General features: G+C 41.9%; 2 protein-coding genes across 2 annotated transcripts; both read right to left on the bottom strand.

Annotated features, from left to right (window-relative positions):
• Positions 1-4,682: 4,682 nt before the first annotated feature.
• LOC133793590 (mavicyanin-like) lies at positions 4,683-5,931 on the bottom strand. Its single transcript, XM_062230903.1, has 2 exons — positions 5,699-5,931; positions 4,683-5,229 (listed from the first exon to the last, which is right to left on the bottom strand). The coding sequence occupies exons 1-2, from the start codon at positions 5,913-5,915 to the stop codon at positions 4,856-4,858; spliced, it is 591 nt and encodes a 196-aa protein (XP_062086887.1). The 5' UTR covers positions 5,916-5,931; the 3' UTR covers positions 4,683-4,855.
• A 1,864-nt stretch (positions 5,932-7,795) lies between these two features.
• Positions 7,796-9,401, bottom strand: LOC133796389 (glucan endo-1,3-beta-glucosidase 14). The gene is made up of 3 exons (XM_062233879.1): positions 9,244-9,401; positions 8,121-9,151; positions 7,796-8,013 (listed from the first exon to the last, which is right to left on the bottom strand). The coding sequence occupies exons 1-3, from the start codon at positions 9,386-9,388 to the stop codon at positions 7,924-7,926; spliced, it is 1,266 nt and encodes a 421-aa protein (XP_062089863.1). The 5' UTR covers positions 9,389-9,401; the 3' UTR covers positions 7,796-7,923.
• Between the last annotated feature and the right edge of the window lie 830 nt (positions 9,402-10,231).

The raw sequence follows: 10,231 nt of genomic DNA, 5'->3' as shown, positions 1-10,231 counted from the left end.
GCCAAATCCTCCGAATGGTCCCCCGACGTCTTGGACTTGACCAGCATATCGTCAATGTACACTTCCATGTTTCGCCCCAGCTGGTTCCGAAACATTCAATTGACGAGCCTCTGGTAAGTTGCTCCGGCATTTTTGAGTCCGAAAGGCATGACTATGTAGCAATAGATGCCCTTGTCGGTTTGGAAACTGGTGTGCTCCTGATCCGCCACGTGCATGGAGATCTGGTTGTAGCCCGAGTAGGCATCCATGAAACTTAAGATCTCGTAACCGGACGTAGCGTCCACCATTTGGTCTATTCGGGGGAGCGGGAAACAGTCCTTCGGGCACGCTTTGTTGAGGTCTGTGAAGTCGATGCAAGTTCTCCAGGTCCCGTTGGGTTTCGGCACCAAGACCGGGTTGGCCAGCCATACCGGGTATATCGCTTCGCGGATGAAATTGATGGAAGATAACTTCTCCACCTCCAGCTTGAGGGCCTCGGCCCTTTCCATCCCCAATGGTCTGCGTTTCTGGTGGACCGGGGTCGCGTTTGGGTCAATACTTAACTCGTGGCAGATGACATTGCGGTCGATCCCGGTCATATCGGAGTGGGACCACGCCAGAAGATCCTGGTTTTCCTGGACTCGGGCGATAATGGCGGCCCGGATATCCGCCGGTAGGCTCTTTCCCACTTGGATGACCCTAGTCGGGTCGGTTTCGCTGATGCGTACCTCTTCTACTTCGTCCATTGGCTCCAGGACACGCTCGTCTCCTATTCGCGGGTCGAGATCGCCCTCATCCTGGACCACTCGCTCGACCGGGCGGAGGGCAGGCTCGACGGGCTCCTCCCGGACCATACAAACGGGACGGGCAGAGACGTGGTAACACTTCCGAGCGCTTTTTTGGTCTCCGCGGACAGTCCCTATTCCTCCGTTGCTGCACGGGAACTTCATGCATAGATGGCAGATGGAGGTTATGGACTGCTCTTTCCGTTGCCAGGTAGATGTTTTCCCGGGTGTCCACCAAGTTGGTGTATTCTGAATATTGGGGCTCGTATCCCTTCTTCCCCTTTTTGGCCAGCTCCGGCCGGTTCTGGCCTTTGCCGGAGCGCTTCCCCCGGGAGGGATTCACGCTTGCCTCGGTTACTCCGGTCTGCGATTGCTGGGCTACGATGGGGGCCATACTGTGCCCTGCCGGCGCAATGCCATAACCAGAGAAATGCGTTGACTGGGCCGGGGCGTATCCCGAAGCAGCAGGGCTGTAGACCGTAGGCGTGTAACTGGTACCGGGCGCGATGGCCGTCCCTGGGACTATGTGGGGCGTTGCATAGGCCTGCGCAGGGAACTGCCCCGCACCACTCGGAACCGTCTGAGGGATGGGGTGAGGAGCCGGCGGCCATCCGAAGGCCTGGATCTGAGCCTCCTCCCAGTTGATGAACCCTTGGGCTCTCCTGATGAATTCTTCCAGAGTGGTGGCTTTACTGCGCTGCATGTCGTCCCAGAGTGGGGACCCGGCCCGGATCCCAGACTGCAGTGCCACCAGGCGCTGTCCGTCATCGACCTTGGTCTTGGAGGCTTCTTCAGTGAAACGCTGGATATAGGCTCTCAACATCTCCGCGGGTAGTTGCTTAATATTGGTGAGGGTGCTGATTTGCATGTCCATCCTCATGGCGGCCACGAATTGCTTCCGGAATGCCGACTGTAGCCCGGACCACGTTTGGATGGAACCCAGTTTAAGACTTTTCCACCACTCTTCGGCGGGACCGCCCAACGTGATGGAGAAGCAGAGGCATTTGCCGTCGTCGCTGACGTGGGCCACGGTCATGAGTCGGTTGTACCGGGACAGATGATCCCTAGGGTCTGTGCTTTCAGTGTACGCGGTGAGGCTTGGCATCTTGAACCCCTTGGGCAGTACGGCGTCCAGGATGTGCCTCGCACACGGCTCTTTATCCTCTTCGTCAAAGTCAGTATCCGCGCCTTCCTGCTTGCGAACCAAGCGGTCAGTGACCTTTTTTAATGCGGCCATTTGCTCCATGAGCCTCTTGGCCGTGTTATCATCCAGGGGGCTTCTCTCGTTCCTCCTATCATTGATGTCGTTCCTGAGGTCGCCGTCTCGAGGAAGGATTTTTTCCTTGCGGGCCCGCTCTTTTCGGGCATTCAGTCCGTCACGTAGATCTATCCGGGAAGTGTCGTCTCCTGAGCTAAGAGTGTGGCGATCCTCGTGGCGAGACCGGTCCCGACGGTTCTTGTTGACTGAGGTACTTGCGTGCAAAGACCTTTCCCGCCCGTTCGCCCCTGGGGCGTGTCGGGGCTGATCGTTCTGCGGCCGTTCTCCCTGCGGATCGATTGGGCGGCCTCGTCCTGGGACAGGGCGCGCCTTCTCTTTCCTAGGTAACGGCCGGGAACGTGCCCCGGCTTTATCGACGGGGGTGATGTTTTTCCGGGTCGTTCGTCGCCCCTTGTCCGGGACTTTCGGAGCCGTGTCGGGAAAAGGCTCTGGGGGACGGATCAGGCTGGCACCCCTGGGGCCCCCGGCTTGCGCTTGGGGAGCGGGTTGTTGCGTCTCTGGTTGCGGGCCAGCTGTTGGGTTGGCTGCCAGAGCCTGCGCGACCATCAGTGCTTGCAGGGCTCGCAGGGACTCTTGCACCCGGCGGTGTGCCTCCGCCTGCTCAACCATCCTGGCTTCCTGATACAGGATGTGCTGCCTCAGTCTAGTCACCTCCGAGTCTTGCTGATCGTCGCGAGGGACCCCGGGGTCCGCGGCTTCATCGTGATACTCCCCCTCGTTCTCCTCCTCGTAGTACTCTTCTTCGTTTTCTACTTCGTACTCTGCCTCGCCCTCGTAGTCTTGCGACTCATCTTGGTGAGATGTCTGAGGGGGCACGTCTTCAGGCAGGTCTTGAGGAATGTGCTAAGAAGGTAGCGGGTCTCCGTTACCTTGCTCTGGGTTGGTAGGGTTGAAGGTGGTGTGACGCATGTTCACCATCGCAGAAAAAGGCCTGACGTTGGCGCTAGTTCCTTCTGCTCTCAATGAAAGCACCAAACTGTTAACCAAGATTTTCGGCAACTATATTAATGAATACTATTTGCTAGTGATAATAATGAAAATGGGAAATCGACATGAGGTTTTTACGTGGTTGGGGCATTAACTAGCCTTAGTCCACGAGTCCATATATTAGAGCAAGAAGAAGCTTTTACAATGGAGTTTTCTGGCTATATCTGGATAGAGTCTCTGCCCTTTTTCTTTTTTCTCTCCCTTTTCCTATTGTCCTCAGCTCATATTTATAAGCTGAGGGGGTCATCGAGTCTGGGCCGCATCCGACCCAGGCCCATCAGAGGAACCTCGGGACATTCCAAGCTGAAGATGAACCCGGAGGGACATCCCGGACCCTTCTAAACGGGCCCAATCTGGAGTTCCTGGGCCAGGCCCGAATGCCGAGTCGGTCCACCGACCGCGGGCCAGTGCGAAGGCCCAAAGCCCTTCCAGGAAATGGGGATAACAGTGATGATTCCATATGCTAGTGATGCTATTTTGCTACTTTGATTTACTTTGTTCTTAATATAAAATATTTGAGTTATTTATGTTCTTTCATCTCCATCTCTATTTTGTTATCTTTATTTACTTATGCTAATAATATATAGGATTAGTCATGCTCTTTCTATGTGCTTCTAATTAGTAAAAGTAATATTGATACATAATTTTATGTCTAATCTTTTATTGCATTATTGCCATTGGGTATTTTGTCATTTTTAGATTTTTCATAAGATTAACATTGTGCTTTTAAAGTAAAGAACTTTATAACTCAAATAATAGACTTTTATTAGAAAAGAATATAGACTTTAATGTTAGATTTTCCAAGTAAATGTTGAGATGTGAACTATTTACTTATGTATTTTTGTAAATCAAGTAACTAAACAAGCATATTGATGATTCTTGAAACCTTTCCATTTCTCAAACTCTTGATTACATCTTACCCTTATTTCACTTATCTCATTTTATCACTTTATCAAAAATACAATACCAAAATCTCAAACATCTTTTTATTTCCATTTCTTATTTATTTCTTGTTACTAATTTTTTTTTTGTTATTTTTCACTAATCTTTTGATTTTAGGTTACCTCTTTGTGGATCGACCGTCCTATCTTACTACAACTACCGCTTAGTGGTAGTCACGATTTGGGCGTTAAACATGCCAAAAGATGTGAAAAATTTCGCACGTGCTTTTCAAATTTGATACACAACATAGCATAATGCATATTTTTTTATCACCATAAATGCTACACTTTTCTATTTACTTTTATACCATTTTTATTATTTTAGTATTATTTTTAATAATAAACATTAAATGCTAGACATTTTCCTTTATTATTTCATTATTATCTCTAATTGTCAACAATAAAATATAAAGAAAAATTATTATTTTTTATATATTTTCAATAAATATCAAATAAGAATTACTGAAAGATTAATTTTTTATGAGCTATTATAATTGTGAATTGGAGTATAGAGCTTAAAAAAATCGTGTCCAATAACTATATATTAATTTTTATATTAGATATAACACAATATTTACCTCTCTAATACATCTGTCTAAAATTGTCCTTTTGGAAGATATATACATACATATATGCTTTCGTAACATTGATTAACGCATGTGCTACTCAATTTTTTTTTGTTATAATAATATCGAAAAAGACATTTTCCCATGGAAAACCTAAAATTATTATTAATCATAATAATATGGTAGATGGGCTAGCCGAGTAGCTCTTACAAAATTGAATACATGTCAGAACAAAAAAAACCAAAATCTTGGCCAAATTTATTACATATGATCATTATATATATAATATATAATCAAGTTCATTCGTGAAAGTCACTTCTACATAGTGAAACAGAAGCTGAGGGCAATGAACCCTAAAGAGAAAAAGACAGCAGCCAGAATAGAGGGAGCCGGACAAGAATTACCTGGCGTAGTAGGTGGGGCCGTTTGGGGTGTGGGAGTAGGAGATGAAGCCGGTGAAGGCGTGCAATTTACGGCGGGGGTTGACGAGGAGTGAACAGTGATGGCTAACTTCTGGCCGGCTTGGCAGTGTCCGCTGATGCTGCATATGTAATAATGCTCTCCTTCCTCCGTCAGAGAGACGTTGGCTGGCCCATTTTTTATCGTTTGTTTGGCGTTGTCTGTGCTGCACCCATCGTACGATGCTTTTGGTACTTCAACCACGTCGTGTTCGTTGGTAGTGAAGTTAAATGCTGAAGAAAACATTAGTACAAATAGATTAATCAAGGGTACTCCCTTTGGCAAAAGAGCTTTTATTAAAAAGAAATTATTTTGCACTCTAATTTTGATAATTTTTTTTGTAAGACAGTCTCCTACAATTCAGGAACTTTAAGACATGAATTATTTTGAAAAAAAAAAATCAAAACTGCAAAATAACTCTAAAATAGAAGTTATTTTATATGTATTATCTTGTTAGGGACGTTTAGCAAAACATCTCCTTAAAATGTAATTTGTAGTAAACTATTTTTTTAAAATATATATATATATATTATTTGCAAAATTACTCTTACTATAAACCACTCAAACTCAAGATTAAGACACGATTAATTACAAAATTTAATCAAATACTAAATATGATAAAATTAAAATATTATTTCATATAAATTAAATAAAAGAAATACAAACTTAAGGAGAAAATTTCACTAATTAAATCCATCTTACTAAGAACATCACCAACAGCGAATTTGTTAGAGGCAGCCCAATTGGAATAATATGCAGAGTTTTGTCGGTTGTCCCAGCCTATGGCATCTCCCACCACATGCACGGTTGATTCAACTATGCATGGCAAAAATAATGCTACTATGACACCAACAACAATAGCCGACTTTTCCATTTTTCTAGCTAGATCCCTCTCTCTCGCTATTGAAGCTCGATGCATATGTGACAAGCTTGTAAATTGGATGGAACCAATAAATAACATTAGGAGAGTAATGTAAATGGAAGACTAATTGGGGTTTTGGTTTAAGGGTATAAAACACGGCGTTGACGTGGAAATAATTGGCATATATACTATATAGGAACTTGACCAGGAAGCACCGGAAGAGATAACTGTATAACATTATATGAAATTGGGATTCATAAATGATAAATGGTTGGTGTTGACGCGGTTCTTCGCCAACAGGTAATTAAGAGAAGAAGAGAAAGAGATTAGTGCTGAAAGTAGAACCGTCACAGATATGAAATCTTAGAGAATGAACTATGTGACTCAAGACACGTTTTTAAGTGGTTCAAAGGTTAAAATCCTTCTACTCCACTAGTTAATATTATTGATGTATTTGGTTTACAAAGTATATGGCTCTTCAAAGACTATTTTTTCCAACCCCTATCAACTCCCAGGGTCCCCATATTTATAGGAGAAGGCACCTGGAAGTTGGTAGGGAGGTCATCACGTGACCTTACCATTTGTCATATCAACTCTGTAACATTTATGATTAATTCATAAACCTGACACATAAGTGTGGTCTAATCAGTATGTAAGGAGATAATGGGCCGCACGGCCCAACCCAGCCGTGGGTGTCTGAATGCGCACGTTCCTGATGCGTGCCCGGGAAGTCAGGGAGATATCAGACACGTGATGTCAGATATAGACACGTTTATCTTGCGTGTGTTGACTTTACAAAGGGTCAGAGATCTACGAGCAGCAGCTCGTTGCGAGCTGCTTCACTGACCCAACCTTCGGCCTTAAGAACTCCTTCCCCGAGTCTTGGGCAGCATTGGCGAGTTCTTGAGGATACCTCGAGCTAAGTGGGTACGACCTGGAAAACAAAAATCTCTGACCTGGGGAAGTTCTCGGATTAACCTTGATTAGTCCGAGGCTCGACCTGCTAATCAGCCCGCGGGAAAACCAGGGCGTATAGTTGGTAACCTGGAAATTGAGTAATGATATGTAGACTCTGTCCTCAAATATTATACACCGTGTGACGTATCACTGCTTTTTAAAACAGTGATAACAGTTTTAATAAATGTGATTAGCTAGATCAAACTGCCACATTATTGTGAATAATATTTTTGTGTATATTTTGAATTACTCCTTCGAAATTATCGGTATCCATTTTTTAAAGTTCCATGGTCCGTGTTGTCCTTTAGTCCCTTCTGAGCAAAGTCTACAATTTAACTAAGCCTTTACTTGCGCTAAAATAGTAAAGCAAACTGTTATAGTCCCTTTTCTTTTAAAAATACAAATAATAATAATCATTTTGGTTTTTCAAATACGAAAAAGGAAGTTTTAACGGAAAATCAGTTATAGACTTTGCTATTTTTAGTCCTTACTTTGCTAATTGTTCTGAATTAAGTTTCTGGGTTGTTAATTAACTCATCAGTACCGTTCAATCTGGTCTTAATTTATAGGAGAATTTTATTTCATTTCACTTGTAATGCTCCGAGTTTTTGTAATTTTGTCAACTTAAACTCATTAATAAGAGTGTCATTTTTTCAATCGGCTAATTAATATTAAGTTCCCAAAGATTTAGGACTATGAAACTTTCTCCTCTAGACATGAGACTTTCGATTCATTTCTTCATCACCGAAGCTTCTAATTCGCTTCCGTGCTAATGGGTCAGTCAGAAGAAATTAATACAAATTACTAATCTTTTCTAAATTCACTTTTTTGCATTAAATTGAATACAATGAAAAACAGAGGAGGAAAGTAAGAAAAAAAGCATATATATTTTGCGATTAATTGATTATGAGAAAACAACTTTTTGTGATCCACTAATATGGAAAAATAATTGTGTTGCATTTTATATACTTGGAATTGAATGAATAAATTAGCAATATATATTATACACAATACAAATGTACATAAAATTCAAATTTCAAGAGTCTCAATTCTTTCAAGTAGTCAGCAAACGTATAGATCTGGGAGTCAAAGTCTTTGATCATCATCATCATGACGATAAAATTAGGAGCAGAACTGCAGCACAGCTCGTAAAAGCCCACGAATACGAGGATCGAACCAAACCTTGAATTCCAATACCCTTTAACGGTACAAAACAAAACAACTTGTCAAAATCATCAAAATATATATATGCATACATACATAGTATAAACTACTCAAACTTATATATATGCGTTGAATACATACCTGAAACGACAATAGAGAAGATGTCGCTGAAGAAGGAGCGAGCCCAGTGAAGCCAATATCATAAGAGATACTCCCATCAGCCTTAAATAGCCCAAAGTTCCTCTCCGAAGTAGGCCCAGGTTTCAGATTCTCATTAAACAAAGCGAAAATGTAAGCCCTTACCTTAGTCTTGGGCCTATAAGGGGTTCCCTTCTTCTTAAGCAGCTTTTTCTTCAAGTTCAAGTTATAAGTTCTGGCGTTTTTTAGATTGGCTCCAGCTTCATCACTATCCCCACGTGAAGCCCAACCTGTTTCAGATACTATCACCTCCATTTTAGGGAACCCAGCTTTCTCCAAAGCCGCGTAAGCAGCATCAATCTGAGCATCGAACATATTGTCGTAATGGAGATTGGTCTTGGTATCGTAAATGCCAGGATTTTTCTTGAACAAGGCGTAGTTTATATCAATGTGTTCAGGGTCACTTTTGTAAGCCAGAAAAGGGTAAGCGTTGATGTAGAAAGGGGTCCCAATTTGCTGAAAGAATTCCAAAAGTGGTTTCATGACCTGGGCTACGTCTTCTTTGAACACACACGAAGATGGTGGATAAGAGTTGGCGAACACGGCCTCTGAATGTGGACTCGAAACCTCTATCGATTTGGCCAGACCAAGTCTTTGGAGAGCACTGTAAACGTTTTTCACAGCTGGGAGAAGAACTTCCCCGAGCTCTAAACTCGAACCACCCAATATCTCGTTTCCGACTGCGATTCCCCGGATTCGGGTTGCGGGCACGAATGGCTGAACGTTTTCTTTGATCCACATCATGGCTCGGTCTTCTGCTACGCTTATATCTTTCAAGAATTCATTACCGAGTCCGACAATGATTTCGATTCCTGACCCTTTAAAGGCCGTGAGAACATCATGGTTTGCGTCGTAGATTCTGATGTTTTTTATCTTCGCTGCTTTGAGAAGTGTCACCACGCTTTGGGGTGGTGGTATGTTGTCTGAGATTCTGCCATAGTTGACTCCATAGGTTCCGGTGAAGGCATTGACTTCTGTTCAAAACAATGTGTTAATAAAACAGTTTCATTAGCAAGCAAAACAATGATATACAAAAACACATATACTAAAATTTAAAAGATGTTACCGTTGAGAAAGAGAGGAGAGAAGAAGAGTAGGGAGAAGAAGAGGGAGAAAGAAGAGAATGCCATTTGTTTGGTGGGAAGAATGAATGAGGTTTCCATTTTTGTAGAGAAGATAGAGGAGGAGGAGGGAGATGAAGTGTTCACCATTATTATTAAACAATTTTGGTTTAATACTTTTCCTCTGGGATTGTTTAAAGACCAAGTAGATTCTTGGCCTTTGTCGAAAGATGATGTATTGAGATACAACTTTTGAAGGAGATTCTTGGCCTAAATCCAAAGATGGGGAAATATATTAAGAATAGATTCTTATCTTTTTTCTCTCCACGAAAGTATACCTTTTCGGACAAATTTAAACTTTTTATTCGTGTACGTACTTTCTAAGTTTCCTCCCGTAATAATTGATTTAAATTGGCATGGATATTTATATATTTATGCTTTTCGTGGAAGAAGAGAGTTTTAAATAGTTCTGACAAGCCACTAACTAATTTAGTCCAAGTTAATATGTTGATCATCTATTAAAACTAATATTAAATTACTAAAACATTTTAATAATAAAGAATAGAGGGTTGCTATTTTACACGACCACCACATCCGCAATGAATAGTTAGGCATGCTCTACTCTATTTTTTAAAATATCTCATTAAAATATATATTTTTCTATTTTACCTCTAAGTTTTACATTATACCATATATCAGCTTCTCTATATATTTCTTTGCATCATTTAAATATTATATCTTTAAACATATTTTATTACTTAAAGTAAAATAAAATAAGGAAAATTTGCGGCATAAATACCCATTTTATTCATTTTGTTGCTAATAAGTACCCAATTTTTAAAAATTGCGGCATAAATACCCATTTTGTTCATTTTGTTGCTAATAAGTACCCAATTTTTAAAAATTGCTGCATTAATACTCAAAATTCTACTTTTTAGACTCTGCTGTTGGTACCCACTTAACAGAGTTACTATTAAGGACACGTGTACTGTC

The sequence above is a fragment of the Humulus lupulus genome, chromosome 8 (assembly GCF_963169125.1).
Source record: "Humulus lupulus chromosome 8, drHumLupu1.1, whole genome shotgun sequence".
NCBI classification, from domain to species: domain Eukaryota; kingdom Viridiplantae; phylum Streptophyta; class Magnoliopsida; order Rosales; family Cannabaceae; genus Humulus; species Humulus lupulus.
Note: the sequence above shows the minus strand (reverse complement) of the source record. Positions and strands in the feature narration are given on the sequence as shown.

Coding starts and splice junctions, on each gene's coding strand:
- LOC133793590 (XM_062230903.1), bottom strand. CDS start 5,915: ATGCATCGAGCTTCAATAGCGAGAGAGAGGGATCTAGCTAGAAAAATG. Junction 5,230..5,698: donor CGCTGTTGGTGATGTTCTTA/GTAAGATGGATT, acceptor TGTTTTCTTCAG/CATTTAACTTCACTACCAAC.
- LOC133796389 (XM_062233879.1), bottom strand. CDS start 9,388: ATGGTGAACACTTCATCTCCCTCCTCCTCCTCTATCTTCTCTACAAAA. Junction 9,152..9,243: donor CTCTCCTCTCTTTCTCAACG/GTAACATCTTTT, acceptor TGTTTTGAACAG/AAGTCAATGCCTTCACCGGA. Junction 8,014..8,120: donor CTTCTCTATTGTCGTTTCAG/GTATGTATTCAA, acceptor GTACCGTTAAAG/GGTATTGGAATTCAAGGTTT.